Source organism: Oryctolagus cuniculus, chromosome 3, assembly GCF_051225735.1.
Source record: "Oryctolagus cuniculus isolate XC-2025 breed Fujian yellow rabbit chromosome 3, ASM5122573v1, whole genome shotgun sequence".
NCBI classification, from domain to species: domain Eukaryota; kingdom Metazoa; phylum Chordata; class Mammalia; order Lagomorpha; family Leporidae; genus Oryctolagus; species Oryctolagus cuniculus.
Genome location: NC_142869.1, coordinates 25,557,863 through 25,578,896, shown reverse-complemented (window position 1 = coordinate 25,578,896; position 21,034 = coordinate 25,557,863). Strand labels below are relative to the sequence as shown.

At 36.8% G+C, this 21,034-nt stretch overlaps 1 protein-coding gene across 1 annotated transcript in view; it reads left to right on the top strand.

Annotated features, from left to right (window-relative positions):
* SPAG16 (sperm associated antigen 16) overlaps nucleotides 1–21,034 on the top strand; it is a 1,165,801-nt gene that overhangs the window by 548,626 nt on the left and 596,141 nt on the right. The window contains exon 11 of the mRNA XM_051849131.3: nucleotides 5,722–5,865. Coding sequence (XP_051705091.3) covers nucleotides 5,722–5,865 — 144 coding nt within the window. The remainder of the gene's footprint in view (nucleotides 1–5,721; nucleotides 5,866–21,034) is intronic.

Genomic DNA, 21,034 nt, shown 5'->3' with positions numbered 1-21,034 from the left:
TGGCTGAAAAGCCCATGAGAGTATTTCAGGCATGGAAAGCCAAGACACTCTGGGGGAAAAAAAAAACACCTAAATGAAAGATCTTTGTGAGTGAGATCCCAGTGGAAAGAATGGGCCATCAAAGAGGGAGGTACCTTTCTCTGAAGGCAGGAGAGAACTTAGACTTTGACTATGGCCTTGTCTAAATAAGATCGGAGTTGGTGAACTCAAGAGGCTTCCATAGCCTTGGCAGCTCATGACAAGAGCCTCGGGTGATTACTGACATCATAAATAAGAGTGTCAATTGTTAAATCAACAATGGGAATCACTGTGTACCTACTCCCCATGTAGGACCTTAATATGTTGTACTATGTGAATTAATCGTAAAACTACTACTCAAATAGTACTATACTTTGTGTTTCTGTGTGGGTTCCATTTGTTTAAATCTTTACTCAGTATATACTAAGTTCATCTTCTGTATATAAAGATAATTGCATCTTGATGAAGAATGGGATGGGAGAGGGAGTGGGAGATGGGATGGTTGCAGGTGGGAGGGAGGTTATGGGGGTAAAAGCTGCTATAATTCTAAAGTTGTACTTTGTAAATTTATATATTAAATAAAGGTTAAAAAATAAGTGACAAAAATATAATCTTTTCTTAAACCTGGATGTATAATACAAGGCTTATAATACTATCACAAGAGAATGAAGGTTGTAATAAATGCAGTGTGTACATCTACACAGAAGCCTGTGTAGACATGTACATGTTAGGAGGAGTGCTACTCACTTGGTCTCACAACACCAAACCATTTTAACCATAAATGGCAACATTTTCTAACTCCTTTAACACTGTTGTGTCTGGTGGTACCCAGTTCTATTATAAACAGCTGACAATTTCTAGATGGATTCTTTGTCTAGTTTGATAATCACCAAATGACTTAATCATTTACTGGTAATGATTATAATTTTTCAAGCTCTGTAATAAGAATTGTTGATGCTTATAATATACATATAAATAATATACTGTGAAAGATTCATGCTAAGTACAAGTAATTAGAATCAACCTCAAAGTCAGACCATCCTGGATTCAAAGTTGGCCTCTATCCAATACTAAATGTGAGCTTAAGCAATTTACATAATATCTGGACCCCTGCTTACTTAGATATAAAATAACAATTCTAGTGGCAGTCATATATTTGGCATTTAATCAGTCATGTATTTGACAAGAATTTATTGAATAGCTACCATACGCCAGCCATTGTTAGAGTTGAGTACACATCAGATAAACCAAGTATAAGCACTTGCTCTGAGCTTTCATTCTACTTTTTGTGAGAATTGAGCATGCAGTACAAGGCATGGGACATGTTAAGTTTCCAAACCATGTTAGAAGGTAAAATTACTATTAATGGGTGATAATGATGAAAATAATGACTTTCAGACCCCAGTGTTACATTATGAAGTTGATAATAACACTGAACTTTTGTATGTGAGGACATATTTCTGGCTCATAGCTCTTTTTTTCTTTTAGAAATTTATTTTATTTTGAAAGAGAGAGAGATCTTCCATTCGCCAAATGGCTGCAGCTACTGGAGCTGGGCCAGGCTAAAACCAGGAACCTGGAACTCTATTCAGGTCTCCAGCATGTGTGCAGGAACCACCATCTTCTACTGCTTTCCCAGGCAGATTAGCAAGAAACTGGACTGGAAGTAGATGGGACTGGAAACAATGCTCATATGGGATGCCTGCATTCCAGGCAGCTTCTTCTCATTGCATAAGGACACCAGCCCCTGGTTCAGGGCCCTTAATCTATGTGTGGTATCTTAGTGAAGTCTTGCAGATGCAGTCTGAACTGGGACTTGCAACTCCTGATTTGGGGGTCTTTATCACTATGGCCCATGTTTGCTGATGCTCTTATTTACTGAATAATTCAAAAGTGAGTATTAATTGATTTCTATTTAAGTAATATTGCCCTCCTATAAAGTGGAAATATTTCTTTTGAAAAAAAAATATTAGTTTTTCACTCTATGTGAAAGAAAGGAGGGAAGGAGGGAGTAGAGGAGGGAAGAGATTGATTTTCTCTAACCCTGTTCCTTCCCCAATGCCCCAATAACCATGACTGGGCCAGGCCCAAGCTGGAAGCCTAAAACTAAGTCTGGATCTCCCACATGGTTGGCAGGGATACGCATATTTGAACCATCCTCTGCTGCTTCACAGAGTATGTTTTAGTAGGACGAAGGATGGGAAGTGGTGGAGCCCAGGCTTGAACCAGTAACTCACTGATTCAGGATGCTGGTGTTCCAAGCTGCATCTTAAATGCTGTGTCAAATGCCTGTCCCTGAAAATATTTCTCTTCACTTAAAAGCCATTTCTTTGATGAGCAGAACGTTAGCGCCTAACTAAAATATGTGTATATCATTATCACAAAAAACCCACCTATATTTTATATCTTTAGATATTTGTGAGGAGCAACTGAAACTAGACTAAATTACTGGAACTAGGACTAATTCTATGCATCTGATCTCCCATAATATGGCGCTGAGAGAGAGACCAAACAACTTCTATGCAGCTGCCTCGCCAGTTCTACTGATAAACTGCAGGAGCTGACCCTGCTCCTGATTGGAGGAGAGCAGCATGCTCGGCGTGTGGGTAGCAGAGTTGGGATTGGTGGAAGAGGACTATAAAGGAGGAGAGATACATCATGCACCAGGAACATCTAAGGGAACATCTGAGGAACCCCTGAGCCAGCTGGCGGTGTGCTGCTCCTCCGTGGAAGCGGGGAAAGCGGCGGGGGGTGCCGCCCCTCTGCGGAGGCGGGGGGCTGGCAGCTAACCCAGGACAGCGTCGTTCCTCCACGAGTGGGGGAACGGTAGCAAACCTGGGAAGGGCCGGGCAGAAAGAACAGCGCAGGGTCCGGTGTCGTTCCTCCGTGAATGGGGGAGCAGCAATATTAGTTCCCTTTACCATGGCTTTGCTTTCTGTGGGTTCAGTTACTTGAGGTCAACCCTGGTGTAAGAATATTATATGTGAAATTTCACCAAAAAAAATTCATGAGTTTGACATTATGTACCATTCTGAGTAGCGTGACGTAATGTTATGTTTTCCTGCCCCATCTTTCCTGGGATGTGAACCATCCCTTTGTTCAATGTGTCCACATGATATTCCTATTTCCTGCTTGGTTGTTAGCCACTTAGTGCCGTTAGGCGTCTCAGTTACCAGATTGACTGCTGCAGAGTCACAGGGCTTGTGTTCAAGTAATCCTTTTTGTACTTAATAATGCTCTCCTCATGCAAGAATGGTGATGGCAGTAGTTCAGATATGCCAAAGAGGAGTCACAGTGAATCCTTTAAGTGCAAATGTGAAAAAATGTCATGAAGAAATAGGAAAAAAGGCACACCTCTTTGCAAAGACACACGGTAAATATGAATCTTCAATCTGTGAAATTGTGAAGAAGGAAAGGATAAGTGCCAATTTTACTGTGGCACTCAAGATTCAAAAGTTATGGTCATAGTGTGTGATAAGCACTTAAAATTGGAGTGGCACTGAACTTGTGGGAGGAAGACGTGAACAAGACAAGTATTCCAATTATTATAATTGTCCTATTTTGTTGATTGTTAATCTTTACTGAAACGAATTTATAAATTGCACTTTATTACAGGTCTATGCTCATAAGCATAAGAAAAACTACAGCATATTTAAGGTTTCATACTATCCACGGTTTTAGGCATTTTCTAGGGGTTTTAGAATGTATTTCTCATAATAAAGGAAGACTTCTGAATGTGTCTGTCCATCTGTCTATCTTTCCGTTATCCATCCATCCACCATCCATGAAAAGCTCCTGTTACAAAGGAAATGCAGGAGCAAACAAACACAAAGTGATTAGGAGGCTCAATACACAAAGAGTGGAGGTAGAAGTTGCATTGTACAGAGGAGGCTTCAAATGGAAACAATGAGGAAAGTCAGGGAGAAAGTCACTTCCAAAACTTATTAGCCACCAATGGGTTTGTGTTTATATTTCTCCTTAACTTTTACAAATAGCTCCCCTCACAAAAGCCATTTTAGAAACTTATCTTTCAAAGTTCGTAAAGACATCAATGATTTTAGTTATCTTCACTTAAAGGGGGTAATTTTTCATCTAGTCAAGTGTGTATGTGTCTGCCAGGAAAGCTGTGCGCTAACATACATCACACTCAGTAGCTTCAAGGATTTGGTTTGCCTTCTTGTGTGTATTTGAATATAGAATTCATTTCAATGTGACATTTTTTACCACTCATCATATTTTTCTTCTAATTAAGTTCCATAAATGTATCCTCTACCGGGTTGGAGCCATAATAAATTCCCTTCTTGAATTGGCCTTCTGAAAGTCACAAACTAACATTATGATGAATTGCAAAATGAATTATTTCCCTTCCACTGTGTTTATTTTGAGCAGCAAAAGGCTAGAATAAAAAATGAAACTATGTTTCACCATAAACAAGGCCATTCTCATAGTGGATACATGACTGTGAATTGAATGCTTCCAACATTGACACTAGCAGATTTTCCCAAACCATATAGGTCTGATCTGATCTGAGGAAATGATTTTCAGTTCATAATTTGGGAAGTTAATGATATTAATAGAAGAGATAAGAAGAAATATTTTCTTTCATGTAAGTTCTGGTGTTACTGTGGAAGGATGGATTACAGTCATGATTCCTTTGAGAAATTAATTTCCTAAAGGCCATACTGTAGAAGAAAAGAACAAGGCCATTCATAAAACGGATTAGGGGAGAAATGAATGTGCGATTGCTATTTTTAAGTCATTATTTGTTTCATTGCCCTATATAGGCAAGTAAATGTGTTATATCTTTTAGCTGAGATAGCCAAATTGAAATTGAACTATTTGTTACTAATATTTAGGCTGACATTTTAACATTCTGTTTAACATTGGACACATTTGTTCCTGTTACATTGTAATAGATGAAAGGAATAGATGAAACTCTATAAAAGTATTGCCATACCTAAAATATCAGACTCTTGATTATAGAATAGGTTAACGCCAATATTTAAATAGACACAATGATCAGAGTGTGGTTCAAGTAGTAGTGCCTAATGTATTAGTCATTAATTTTACATACTTCTTTCTCATTTCCCTCTATGCTTTTGTAGAGTGGGAATTGCGTTATGTATCTTGAATTCATTACTGTAATTTGTGTACTGTGTATTGACTAAAGCCAGTTTAAGTGGTATAGTTGTATAGAATTTGTGTTCCTTTGCTTTGTGTAGAGTGGATCACAGAGTTAATGTTTAATTTATAGTATTTATTATAGAACTATGATAATGTGGTTATACTTTATGATCTTTACCTGGATAACTCATGATTTAAGACAGACTATAATCTGAAAAGAATTTTGATTGTCTATATTAAGTATGAACACTGGTCCCAATATCCTATCACAAAGATTCATTGGACTAACTTTTCTTACCTAAAACAAAAACCAGAATTGTTTTCAAACCAGAATTAAGTGAGCACAATCTCCTAAACCAGCCACTTAATCTTGCAAATAAAAAATCTCTGATGTGGTAGAGTTGATTTAGATTGATGGCCATCAGAGCTACTCTCGTTAGAGCTAAAGCAGAGTGAGCACCTGCATCCTCTAACTTCTAGGACGGCACTCTAAGTGGTCCTGTCCAACTGAAATAGAATCCTCACTACCATTTCATTTATTCACATTCTGAACCATAACCCTTCTCTCTTCCTGTGCAGCATCGCCGTGCACCCCTGCGACGACATCCTTGTCACTTGTGGTGAGGACCGCCTCTGGAAGGTAGTGGGCATTCCCAAAGGCAATGTGCTTCTCACGGGACTTGGCCACACGGATTGGCTTTCTGACTGCTGCTTCCATCCCAGGTCAGTGCACAGCAGCCCCAGGACTGCACTTTCCTCCCCCTGCTGACTTTGATGGTGCTTCTGTCTCTGCAACCCTGCAGCCTCCACTGAATTTCAAAACGTGCAGATAAATGCTATTTTGGCTTTCATTATATTGACTTTAGATTGATTGCTTTTGATATTTAGTACATGTGAAACTTATTCCTCATTCAGATGCATTTAACAAAGGTAATGAGATCCTCAGGACAAACATTATTCATACTACCTGTGCTCACAAGCCCTTAGAAGGCACACGGATCCCTAGTCAATAATGGCACTGTTTACTCTGCTGCTGTTCATCTCACAGGCATTCCTTGTGGAATTAAGTTATCGCTAGAAAGGATCAGAAGGCAGTGATCAATTTCTGCTAAAATTTGAAACACTCAAAATATTAAAGAGAACAAAGCACTACGGAAAACAGTAAGCTCTGTCATTTTCAACATTGACTAAGAATGAAGGACATTGTTAAGCACACAGAAAACTATCTACTGTTCCTTGTGGTCATCTTAAACATACTGTTTTCTGGTATTCGTTACTATTTTTAATATTTGCACACGCTATTGATCTGCCTCTTTCAAACACCATCTGGCCTAATCTCTCCTGGAGACACATAGCTCTAGATGCAATTCCTAAATCATTCCCTTGAAATTTTCTTTCCTAGGCGAATTCCTTATCGATTCAGTTTCATGTTTTGCTAAACTTCTTTTCTTTACCCGTCTTTCTTTTATCGTTGTTATGGATGTCAATGGAATTAGATTGAGGAAAATCGGTGGACTTAATCATAAATTTGTAGTCATTTTTAATGACTACAGTGTTTTGTTAATTTTAATTTTTAAATATGTTCCCAGTGTGTAACATATCTTTGGATGAAATATCTGTACTTAATTTATGAACATGTAGTGCATTCCCTATATTGGGTATGGATAAATAGAACTGCCATCGTACCTTTCAAAAATGTAACCCATCTTGCAGGCAGAAACAACACAATTAGAAGTATAACCTATCACTTATGTAGCTACTGGGCATACTAATCAGATTTTGATAGTGCTCTGTTACCATGACAGCCACCAGTTCTGAAATTTACTCATTAGTGCTTGACCAGCAATGGTCCTTTTAATAGGTCTTCCTGTTTTCCCATTCAATTATTGAAATTAAAAATGAGGTGAGATTCATCATTATTTACACAGTATGAATTTACAGTCAGTACTTCCTTGGCTGAATTATAGTAAAATACTGCAGCACTGTTTGTTTCAGTACATTAAGTAAAAATAGTGGGGGAAAAGATATTTAACAGTTTGTGTTCTTTATGTGAGAAATACTGAATAGTGGATGTTCTTTTTGTAGAATTCGACACAGGCTAAATGATTAGTGCAAACTACAATAAATAGTGGGAAGAATGAATGATTGGTGAAACAACAACTAAGATAAATCCTGAAAGTTTGCATTTTGTACCTCGAACATCATATAATGTTTAATGTATGTAGTTCATTACTGAAGACTACTTTTTCATGAATATATTATATGTATATATATATATAATGTGCATACATATATAATATATAATTGATATCTTGAAAGTTCAAATTCACACTAAATTTAAATTGTGATGCTGGAATTTTTCTTTGGCTAATGGATATGGTTAGAAAAAAATAGTTCTTTCTTGAAGACAACATTTTTTTCTATCTCATTGTGTGAGGATATTTCAAAAATTTCATGGAAAATGGGATGAAAAAATTTTGTGCAAAAAATGTGAAATCTGGACATATGAGGTATTTAAGACAGTCATAGAAAATGCATATTATGAAAGAAACAGCGCATGAAATTTCAATTACATTTTACCAGTGTAAACTTATCTTTAATTCCAGTTTCCTTGAACTTTTTGAAGTACCCTCATATACTTCATCTATAATTTTAGAAAGCAAGCATATAGAAAGCAAATATAAAAACTTGTGACTTAAATATGATTCTTTAATCTATAATTGAGACTAGTTAATGCAATCATAGGCTTCCTTAGAACCCAATAATGGGATCTGGTTGATTTTGCTCCCTTGGAAGAAACCCAGGGTGGACATTATATATACTGATATTTGTTCACCTTAATCAATCCATACCTTTTCTTATTTTTAATTCCAGGTTCTCCTATTTGAATGTTTTCTATAAGTTCTGTTCCCTTCTCATAACAGACATCTCAAATAGATAAACAGATAACAACAGGCCCAGCAATAAAATGAAAGGATAGCTATCATGTGTAGTCTCAGATAATGATGAAATATAGAAAGTAAAAGATCTTATAGAAATGAAGTGATAGTGGCATGGACATTCAGCCTGCTGATTAAGATGTGAGTTAATTTTTCTGTATCTCAGCTCAAAGTATCTGGATTCAATACTCAGATTCTAGTTTTCTACTAATACAAAGAGTGGGGGGGTCAGTGGTGATGGCTCAAATAATTGGATTCCTGACACCCACATGAGAGATCTGGGTTGAGTTACCAGTTTCCAGCTTTGACACAATCTCGTCCTAGCTGCTGGCACGATCTAAGGAGTTGAGCAGCAGATAGGGGCTTTCTGTCTTTCTGTCACTGCCCTGCTTCTGAAATAACATGTATGTGACAATGGTGACAGAAATATCATCAAGATTTTCACTCTCTCTCCAAACTTTTAGTTTTTTATCAAATAACATTGACATTAGAGATGCTAATACAATAGTACATGTATTTAATGCTGTTGTACATTGAACTATAAACGTCATAAAAAGGGAGGGAAGAAGGGAAATTTGATATTCTAAGAATTGTACTTATGAACTACACTGAATCTGTTCTCTTTGTATTAATATCACATTAACATGATGGTTGATGAGAAAAAAATACTTTGCAAAGGGGCTAGAATGTTTGAGATCAATCATAGTTTGATTATAAAAATGCATGAATTCTGCTCCCAAAATATAGCGTAAATGAATTCCTAGGAGCAGAAATCTACAAATATGAACTTGTGAATAAGATTCAATAACAAAAGAAAGTGATAAGAAATGAATAATTAAAATATAATAGAGTGAATCATTAAAATATATAAGCAAATATTATATCAAAGAGGAACTATAAGCTGTAATTTCCTAGTTGGTAAACAAGCACAATCAAAATAATTACCTCACTTGTAAAATGTATCCAAAGCTGTATTCATAGCAGAATTCATAGCTTCAGATACTTTATTAAAGAAAAAGAAACTAAGTTAGTTATGAATTTAAATTAAAAAGAAAAACTTGTAACAAAATATAGAAAGACAAAAAACATGTTAGTGAAATGCTGAAATTAAATTATAAAAAATAGATATTTGTACTGAAGTTTTTACAAAAGAACGAAATAATATAAGGAAGACCTACAATGAAATTAAGTAGATACCTTTGGAAAACTGCTGGAGGTGTATAAAAGTGGGGAAGTTTAAATATAAACCTTAGCAAATTGGAAGGAGTTAATATCACGAATTCAGGCACTGAGATACACATACATTTGGAAACTTTGATAAAATAATAGGTCTCTATGAATATAAACATTATCAGTACTGAATTAAGGTGAAACAGAAACCCAGATTAGATTAAAAATTGTGATATAAAATGGATTTTTGAAGTTGCACCTTGGCTTCTTCATTAGTGGTTTTATAACTTTTTAAACATTTACCAAAAACATAGGCCTAAGAGAAAATAGTCATTTTCTAGGCCCATTAAATTTCCCAAGAAGGAAAAATAGAGAAAATTTCACTATTGAGTTTAAAAATAACTCATAACCATGACCACAAACCAAGTAAATATAGTGCTGACATGCCAACTAGAGACTCATTTAATAATTGTGTAAAACTGTTAGAGACAGTATAGGAGGTAGAACTAGCATATTTAAGAACAATATACGATGACCAAGTAATATTTCTACTTGGAAAGCAGAGAATGCATCAGTAATTCAAATATGAAGATGAAATACGGTAAAATTAAATCTTTGGGAATAGCATTGTGGTGTAACAGGTAACACTGCTGTCTGTGGTGCTGGGATCCCATAAGGACATTAATCCATGTCCTGGCTGCTCCATTTCCAATCCAGATCTCTGCTAATGTCCTTGAAAAAGTAGTAGAAAATGGCTCAAAGGTTTGGGCACCTGCCACGCATGTGGGAGACCCAGATGCAAGCTCCTGGCTTTGACCTGGTCCAGCTCTGGCCATTGTGGCCATCTGGAGAGTGAACCAGTGGAGGAAGATCTCTCTTCCCCTCTCACCTTTACAAAATTTTTTTAAAAAGAATAGGACAGATTTCATGTATATCATATATACAGTTTTAAGAACCTAATGATACTTCCTAGCTACTCCCCTTCCTCCTTCCTTTCTTATTTTTCTTTTAATTTTTGTGATGGTATACTTAGAATTTACTTTATAAATACAAGCTTAACACTCCACTAAATGAAGAATTCAAGCAGAAAGTAGAGAAAACACTGTTCCTCATGGATATAGACAAGGGTTATAAATAAATCTCAAGAGTTCAATTTTGCTCTTATACATTGCATATATTTTGTATTCTATGTATTAATTATGACAAATCAGAATAAACATAAAGATATTTGTCTTTCTGAGACTGGCTTATTTCTCCCAGCTTAGTGGTCTCCTGTTGCACTCATTGCTTTGCAAAAGATAGGATTTTCAGTCTTTTCTATGTCTGGTAACTCTGAGTTTTCAAATAAATATATCTTTTAAGCAATGAAACAATTGCATTAAATCTAGCATCCGTATCTGTTAAGACACATATATTTGCATATTATGCTAAGCTCCATGTATGGGAATTGGCCGGCATAATGGATTTTAGAACAACCACCAGTCAAGATATGCCAGGTGAATGCAAAACCTGCATCCCATGGGTCACAGGAGCTATAGGTGCTCACCAGAAATAGGCCAAAGTGGGAACATAAAGTCTAACAGTAAAAATGAAGATCATGTCTAAAATCAAAACAGGAGTGGGTAACCTCTCACTTGTCTGTAGAAGCCAAATTACTTCTTCAGATTTTTTCTCAATAAATGGTAACCACATATTTTCTTTCTTTAATTTTAATGATTAATTTAAATAATAACATTTTAAACATTTATAATTCAAGAATTAAAATGAATATGGGGAACTTATAACTAAATCTTATAGAGATATTATGCAAACTATATTCTTATTACAAAAGCATGTCCCAAATCCTATTTTGTATTAAAGTAGTATGTACACAACTGTTCACTGCCACCTATTGTTTACAGCATAACTGGCTGTGTTTATAACTATGTTTAAAAAATTCCATTGTAGAACTTATAGATCAAGACACTTTTCAGGAATGCTTGTAGCCCTTTTGATGCCTGACTTGCTGTTACATATTTGCCACTAGATGGCGATCATACATTGGTAAGGTAAAGCACTCTTTGCATCTACTTGGTGGACTGACGAATTAGTTGTTGAAGGTGATTCATCAGTCACAGAAATGGATGAACAAATGGAGAAATGCAGGGATTGTACACTTGTACTATCTTTGCACTATATTGAAGAGCAAAATTTATGATGCCAAAGAATAGTGACATAAGCTTACTATAGTATAAAGGCAGAGGCTGTACTCTAAAACACTAATGCTGAGTTTCAGGTGGCCCACATTAGAATCTTAGCTTCCCATTTGCTAGCCTTATCAGCTTTCTCATCTTTGAAATGGGAATAATAGTGATACTTTGTAGGTTGATTGTGAAGGCTAGATGCTGTAAGGTTAGAAAAATACAAATATTATGCATGGCATATATACTCAGTAAATATTAACTATTATTACTTTTTATTTATAGGAATTTTGAGAACTTCTAGAGATAGCTCAAAATTTTCAAAAAAACAGATATCCTTTGAGCAATGGACTAAGAAGGGAAGAACCTATTGTGTTGTTTGAGTTATACTAAGTATGTGTCACCTTCTTGTTACTACAACCAAGGTTTATTGTTTATTTTAGCTCAAGATTTTGGAGGTTCACAGTACAAGATCAGGTGGGCCCATATGTCAGGAACCTGATGGGGGAGTGGTATGAAGAGAAAAGATCACACGATAAGCAAATAAGAGAGAATGGCTAAGCCTGACTTGGTCAAATATAATCAACCCTCCCACAAAAATTACCTTCTCAGGGCCTGCATCCAATGTTATAAGGGCCCTTCACTAGGCTCACCTTCTGAGCATGGATCCTCCTAGCACTGCCAACCCACAACTTTGATGCTGAAATGTCTACATGTGTTGGGGAGGCATATCTTGTTCAAATCATGGCATTCTCCTCCTGGATCCTTGAATCTCATGTCTGAGATACAATGGAGGACAGGCACAAGGTATGCAATGAGATTCTTAAAAGGCATAGTAGTCAAGCAGAAAAGATTAATGGGACTAAAGCAAGACCAGAACTGAGCAGGGCAAATATTAAAACCTAAAATCCATATCTGTGTCCTGGACAAACTGTGATGGAAAAGTGAGTTCCTGAGGACTTCAGCAGCCTTACCTTGGGACTTTCCTGGTCACAGTCCATGCTTTAGTTCTCATGCATTGGAGTCTCATGTCTTCAGCTCCACCAGGAATCACATGGTGGGGACTCTATGCAGGAGTTCTGATCCCACGTTTCCACTTGGCATTACCCTATTGGACAGTCTTAAGTGGCTTTGCCCTTACAACTGCCTAGGCCCCCAACTTATCCAAATAATCCTTTGAAATTAGATGGTGGTCTCCATGCCTCCTTAACTCTGTTGGTCTCTGTCCGCATGGCTGCTTTATGAGGTTGCATGCAGTTATCTGTGGCTATCCAAGGCTTACCTGGCAAGCTGCTTGCAGCTTCCTTGGCAGACGTCTCATATGGCTGATACTGCTACTTTCCTGGGGTCTCAACTGTCGCTTCACTGTATCGGCTACATTAGGAGCTCTCTCCAGGGACTCCATCCACACTGGGTGTTTTGGCTTGGCCTCCCAGGCTTTCCTTTGAAACCTTGGTGGAAGCCATAACTCTTCTATTCTGCATGCCTGCAAAAACAGCATCACAAGGATGATGTCAGCATGCGCAGTCCCAAAACTCACATGAACCACTTGCTAGAGTGGCCTCAGAGCAATTGGACACCAAGTCAGAATGTGGAGCTGTCCCTGGGACTTCACAAAGCAATTTTCTTCTCTTTCAGGCCTCTGAGCTTGTAATGGGTAGGGCTACCTCGAAGATCTCTGCAATGCTTTTTGAGTCTGTATCCCATTAATTTTTCCTATTAACAATGCCATCTTTTTACCTGTGCTAATCTCTATAGCAAGATTTTTTTCCTCCTTATCCTGAACTGCTTTTTCTTCTCCCTTCTATGGCCAGGCTGTGAATTGTCCACATCATCCTATTCTGTATCATTTGCTTCTGATTCTCTCTGTAAAACTGCACTGAAACAGCAGCTTTTATCACGCATGAACATTTGCTGCCTTGAAATCTCCGCCACCAAACAAACTGATCCACCGTCTTGAAGTTCAGCCTCCCACAAAGTCTCAGGACATAAATACAATAAAGACAAATTCTTTGCAACCTTGTAATGAGGGTGACCTTTAGTACCATTCCCATTGGAGTCCTAATATCCATTTGAGACTTCATCAGCTTGGCCTTTACCCATTTATGTCAGCATTCCCAGCTCTTAAGCCCACACAAGAATTACCCATTATGCTGCTTACAGTATTTAAATCTTTCACTATTCTACTCCTCCAAATACTTCTAACCTTTTCTGGTAAATCTATTCCAAAATCTCTACTTTTTCAGTATCATTAATTTAATATTCCACTTTTCTATATTAGCTTTTGCTTCTGCAACTAAATATCTGAGATAAGATATTTAAGAAAACAGAAAGCTTACTTGACTTCTTATTTGAAGGATCACAGTCCAACATCAGGCAGCCCCATAGGCCCAGCATCTAAAGAGGGGAGTGGATGGCTGAACATATGCAGAAGAGGGGTCCCATGGCAAACCAGGAAGCAGAGAGAGAATGGAGAGACCTGACTTAGGCTTATACAGCTAGCCCTGTCGGAGACAATGCCCCCAGTGATGTGAGGACCTTCCATGAGACTTGCCTCTGGAACTCCCTAATCACATCAAGTCTCCACTCTCCAAGCATCACCAGTTACAACGTTGAAGTTCATGTATCTGCATGATTTGGGAGTCACATCCAGTGAAAACTACAACAGCAAGCCTCAGTTAGAAAAATGCTGTGAAGCCATGAAACATTAGTTATCAGTCTGTGTCTCAAATTCTTTCATAGTAAATATGAAAGTAGTTATAAATTGAAAAATATCATGATTGTAAAAAGATATGTGAGATGTGTGTTATCTAGCCATTCTTAGTCCTTAAAGTATATGTAACTAAAAATGTGTTAAACTGATCACAGTTTCTATGGAAGAAAAAGTGAGAGATTGATTCGGCATCATATTTATTTTCTTTTTTTGGTTTTAGAATGAAAAACTTTTACTTTTCCTTTTTTTTTTGGGGGGGGGAGGCGGCCAGAAACAGCAATAAAATCACTTTGAAATCATTTTTTTTAAGAATGGAAAACATAGTTTGACCTTCCATACTCATACACATTTTGTTATTATTGGCCCAAATCAGAGTTTCATGTCAGTGTTCACATTTTTATTAATGGACCAACAAAACCACATTTCCCTGCTTGTATAATGTTAGTCTTTTCCTGTACCAAATAATAATACTCACATAGTGTGGAAGGTAAATGCAATGTCCTGTTCCTCAAGGCTTGAGCTTGTGTTTTCTTCTATGTGACCACTGCTTACTAGGTGAGACAGCATGTATCTCACCACGTATCTCCATAAACGAAAAAGTGGGATTAGTGGCTCAAACAATTTCACCATACTGCATTCTATCCTGAGTTATTGCCTGAAGCAGAAAAAGAGCTGACAGCATTCTATTAAACATAACTTCTACCCTTATGAGTTGATACATGAATTGTGAATAAATGTACCTTTCCAAAATACCTCATATTCTCTCTTTGCTATAAAAACTACCTATTTATTTATTTATGTAATGCCTAAAACTATAGTATGAAAGCTCCTTGGCAATATATCATCTAACTACTTTTAAAAAGAAGTATTGGTAACCTTTTTGTTACAATACATGAATTCAAATTTTAGATAATAATGCAGATGATAATGTTCCCTCTCCCCACAGACAGTGATATCCTGCTTCTTCCTATGCTACCGAGATAGAAGCTTTCTTAATTTGGAAACTTCAATAGACTTTTACCAAGAGAATTGTGATATGTCCCTGTTAGTTAACACTATTCTGCTTCATATTCTTTGAGGAGATATATTTTCTGTTTTGTTTTTTTTTTTTTTTTCTGCCAGGCAGAGTTAGACAGTGTTAGAGAGAGACAGAGAGTTATAGACAGAGAGAGACAGAGAGAAAGGTCTTCCTTCCGTTGGTTCACCCCCCAAATGGCCACTAAGGCCGGCGCGCTGCAGCTGGAGCGCTGCGCTGATCAGAAGCCAGGAGCCAGGTGCTTCCTCCTGGTCTCCCATTTGGGTGCAGGGCCCAAAGACTTGGGCCATCCTCCACTGCACTCCTGGGCTACAGCAGAGAGCTGGATTGGAAGAGGGGCAACTGGGACAGAATCCGCCGCCCTGACCGGGACTAGAACCTGGGGTGCCGGCGCCACAGGCGGAGGCCTAGCCTAGTGAGCCGCTGTTCTGGCCCTCTGTTCTTAATATGGTTTGTCACATTTATATGAAGAGTCCAAGCAGTGAAAGTAACTGCATGCTTCTTAAAATATTTTTGTAATTTGTCTAATTCGAAAAGCAGTATGTGATCATTATAGAGAAAAGAGTTAAGAAGATAAATATCTGCTATGGTCCCACTGCTCAGTGAAATGTTATTTTCTCTAAAAAATAAACATTTGCAAAGTATTGATTCTAACTTCATACAGTTTTGCAAAGAGCTTAGATCCTTTTTAGTTGCCTGGTTTTTTTTTTTTATTTTTACAATGACACCTAAATAATATCTGTGTTTTTCATAGCATATACCTTAAGTATAGTAATTGCTTGCTTAATATTGCATCAGTTAATGTTGTGGAATAAAATTTGGAAGGAGAGGATCATTAGATGATCTATGTTAGGTAAAGGTTGACTTGAATGTTTACAGAAACTGTCATTTAGAGAGCATCTATTGATGGTCAGGTATAGTAATTGTACATGGCAGTAACCATGCTACATATTTACCATGCTGCCGTCTTCCTCAAAACATAGGATTGCCACATTCCTATCTTTTGTAGTTGAATTGAGGCCATATGAGTGGCTTTTGACCAGTTGAATTCTGTCTAGTGAATGTGAATTAAAGTGACACTTCCAACTGTGACAGATGGAAGAGCGGAGTCGCCCTCCCTCATTATCTCTTCATTGCCTCAGTTCCACAAGGGCAGTGGTACAGCTTTGGGACGGAGCAGGACTGTTCATCTCCTATGGAAGTACAATATGGCTTTGACAAATCAAGGTATTTTTGTTGTATTAAGGCTTAAGGATTGAAAGGCTATGTCTTGTGCTGCTATTGTCAATCTTCCTCTAAACTAATAATTTATGTTACATAGGTAAAGAAAGGAACTTGGAGAGACTGCCAAATAACTTTTTTTTAAATAGCAGAATTTAGTTGTACATCAGACGCAACATTTAAAGTTAAATTTGTTTTCATGTATGTGTATTGCAATGTACTTATGATGTCATTTTCTTTAACTTCTGAGAGCCTCATTTACTGTGTTGAAAATGGGGACAACCTACTTTAAAAGATTTGCATGAATTTTGACTGAAAAAAATCTATATAAAGCAAATTGGGCAGCCCTGGGATCAGAGTAAGTATTTGGTTACAGTATCATTTATGTTGTTTGGCAAAAATTAGGTTCTAACCTAGGTATGGTTTCCTTGAAAGCCAATATTGTCTCTGGGTCTGTTGGCCTGTCTCTCATTCTAGTAAAAATTAAAAATTAGAGGAATACTGTAGGTTCATTAATGGCTAGGTCTATAACTTAACCTATTTTGAATCCATGGCACACAGCAGGTCAACCAAAACATTGTAGGGAATGAGAAAATATTTGGGAAAGTAAAATAAAAATAGCTGAAGATGCAAGACCAAAAACGTTTCACTTTCTCTCATATTCCTGGTAAGAATCTTGCAATCATAATGACACACATACATGACTCATGCCATTCATTCATTATTCCTGACGTTACTTCCTCAAAGGAATCCAGAAATGCATATTTGTCTTTATTTCATATAGAATCCTAAAATACAAAATCTATGGATGATACCACACAAATAATAAATTCCAGTCAAAACCTAATAATAATGAGCAACATTTCCAGTACTTTCAAAGATATACTCTATACCAGTAGAGAAAACACTGGGAAAATGATTGTCAAAATGAACATTTTCAGAACTCTAGAACTTAACCAAAGCTTTGCACAAATTCCAGGGTCATTTGTCCAAGAAAAACTACTGAATCCAAAGATAACTAAATTTTTAATGTTCCCCATTCCTGAATGGAAAATATATATAGAAAAAAAATATCCACTGGGGACTTTGAAACACTGTGCCATATTTCAAGATACAGGGAATGGCTGATCTTGCAGCTTCTACAAGCCATGAGTCAAGGCCAAGGCTGAGTCACAAACTTCTAGAGTATTGAAAGTGGACTCCACCATGCACATGAAGCCAACTTGCTAAAGACTAGAGCTGACTTATTGATTCCAAGCATTTAATAATAAGCTTTCCAACCATTAGATTGCCATTAAGCTAATCCACCAGACATATCTATGGTTACATATAACATGGAATACAAACTGACTGAATTACTTCAGTAAAGCCACTAAAAAGGAAACAGCAGCCAACAGCAGGAACAATAAACTTTGGAGAAAAGGAAATCGGATTTCTATAGTTTACACATTATAGTACTCAAAGTGTCAAATTTTCAACAATGACAAAAAATGGAAAATGTGAAAAAAGAAATAGGGCAATATTGAGAACCTATAAATGTTATTTTATGTCATATGACAATTTGGCATTAAAGCTGCAGATGAAATTCAGATTTCTGTTCATCTGACATTTAGATAGGGAGATTTTCTTGGATTATCCATATGGGCCTACCTAATCATAGAGGGAGATGAAGGTGGAACAATCAGTGTTAGAGTGAAATGATAGGAGAAAGGTATTCCCCTTTATACTAAGATTTGAACAAAATGTCCACTCTCTCTACTTTGATTCAGTATGGGTCTAGAAGTTTTAGCCAGAGCTATTAAGGAAGAAAAAGAATTAAAGTGATACAAACTGGAAAGAAGGAAATCAAATTATCCCTGTTTGCAGGTTATATGATGATTATTGATATAGGGAAACAAAAGACTCTACCAACGGACTATTAGTGCAGATAAGATAATTCAGCAAAATTGCAGGATATAAAATCAACAAAAGTCAATAGCATTCCCATATACCAACAATTATCTAAGAAAGAACTTATAAGAATAATATAATTCATAATAGCTATGAACAATTAAATACCTTAAGATAAATTTAAGGATGTGAACCATTTCTACTATGAAAATTATAAATCACTGATGAAATAATTAAAACACACAAAAATGGAAAATCTTCCAGGTTCATGAGTAGAAGAATTAATATTATTGAAATATTCATAATACAGAGAACAATTTATAGATTTATTGTAATCCTCATGAAAATCCCAAGGCTATTCATCACAGAAGAAGAAAAGACAATGATAAATTTTATATGGAAGCACCAAACACCCTAAATAGCTCAAGAACTTTACAACAATAAAAATAAAGCTTGAGGCATTAAAAGACTAGATTTCAAGACATGCTGCAGTGCTGTTATAACCAAAACAGTAAGTATGATACTAGCATAAAAATAGACATGTAGACCAATGGAGCAGAATCGAATGCACAGGAATAAGTCCCCACACATATAACCAACTACCCTTTGACAAACATGCTAAAAATATTTCCTGGAGAAAGGATATCAGAAAAATTGGGTTTCCACAAGCAGAAGTTTGAAACAGTCCCCTACTTTGCACCCTACACAAAAATCAACTCACAATATAAAAAGTATCTAAACTTAAAACCAGAAACTATTAAGTTACCAAAGGAAAACAGGATAAACAGTGCAAGAAATTGGCCTACACAAGACATCTTTTTTATATAGGACTCCAGAAACACAGGCAGTAAAAGCAAAAATAGAAAAATGAGATTACATAAAACCAAGAAGCTTCTGTACTGCAAAGGAAGCAATTAACAAAGTGAAGAGATAACTGACAGAATGGGAAAAAAAATTGCAAATTATGCATCGAATAAAGGGTAAATATCCAGAATATATAAGGAGCTCAAGAAACCCAACAACAACAAAACAAACAATCCAGTTAAGAAATAGTCAAAGGATATTTTAGAAAGGAAAAAAAATATGAATGTCCAAAAGACAGGGAAAAATGTTCAAGCTCATTAGCTTTCAGGAAAATATAAAAACAACAATGAAGCATCAACTCACTCTAGTTAGAACGGCTATTATCAAAACAAAAAATATTGCTAGAGAGGTTGTTGAGAAGACTACTGCTAATACGCTGTTGTTGGGAATACAAATTAATACAACCATTACATGAAGCAGTGTGGAGATTCCCTAAAAGAAAACAGTGAGTCTACTATATATCCTGCTTCTGGGAATATGGCCACAGAAAGTCAAATGAGCATAAAATTGCGCTCCTATGTATATAGCAGCCTAATTCACAATGGTAAAGGTATTAGGTATCTATCAACTGATGACTAGATAAAGAAAATGTGGTGTACATATAGATGATGGAATATTACTTGGTCACAAAAATGAAGGAAATCCTGACATTTGCAACAAAATCGATAGAACTAGAGACCATTATCCTAACTGAAATTACCCAGACCCAGAAAGATAAAATACATGTTTTATATGTGGAAGTTACTATTTAGAGTGTTAAAAAAGATAGATGCCAGAAGGAACAATATTTCCAACACCTTCACTTCCGCCCAGTGAAACTTATTTTGGCCTCTGGCCTCCATAGTTATAATAATATAGTCATATTGTTTTAGGTAACTTAGTGTGGTAATTTTTGAAAGACCAATACCCTAATCTTACATAACTATTTTTAAATTTATTCCTAAGCATTTTGTTTTTCCTGATGATAACTGTATATGAGATTATTTTCTAAAATTTCTAATTGTTCAATGCTAGGGCTAAGAGATAGTTGGTTATTTTATACTGCTTAGTATCAATATGCTACTGTGATGAGCTTTTTAAAACTATTTTTAGATATTTTTGGACTTTTCTGTATTCAGTATCATGATGTATTTTTAAAAATAGTTATCAATTTATTTGAAAGGCAGAGTGACAGAAGGGGAAAGATAGCAATAATGATAGTGATAGCAAGTGAGAGAGAGAGATTGATTTTCCACCTGCTAGTTCATCTCCCAAATGCCATCAACTGTAGATAGTTCAGGCCTAAACCAGGAATCAGGATGCCATCTGAGTCTCTTACATCAGTGGCAAGATCCCAGACACAGGCACATTAGCAGGAAGTTGGATCAGAACTATGGATACCCATACTTCAAACCAGGTGCTCCAGTATGGGATGAGGGCATCTCAAATGGTGGCTTAACCTTCTGTGCCATAATTCTTGCCCCAAGATTGCATTATCTTTTTTTTTTTTGACAGGCAGAGTTAGACAGTGAGAGAGAGAGAAAGGTCTTCCTTTTTCCGTTGGTTCACCCCCCAAATGGCCACCACGGCCGGCATGCTGCGCCCATATGAAGCAAGGAGCCAGGTGCTTCCTCCTGGTCTCCCATGTGGGTGCAGGGCCCAAGCACTTGGGCCATCCTCCACTAAACTCCCGGGCCACAGCAGAGAGCTGGACTGGAAGAGGAGCAACTGGGACAGAACCCAGTGCCCCAACCGGGACCAGAACCCAGGGTGCCGGCGCTGCAGGCGGAGGATCAACCAAGTGAGTTGTGGTGCCGGCCAGTATTGTATTATCTTTGAAGAAAGATAGTTTTGCTTTTCCCTTTCTGAACTGAATGTTCTTGATTTATTTTTTCAAATC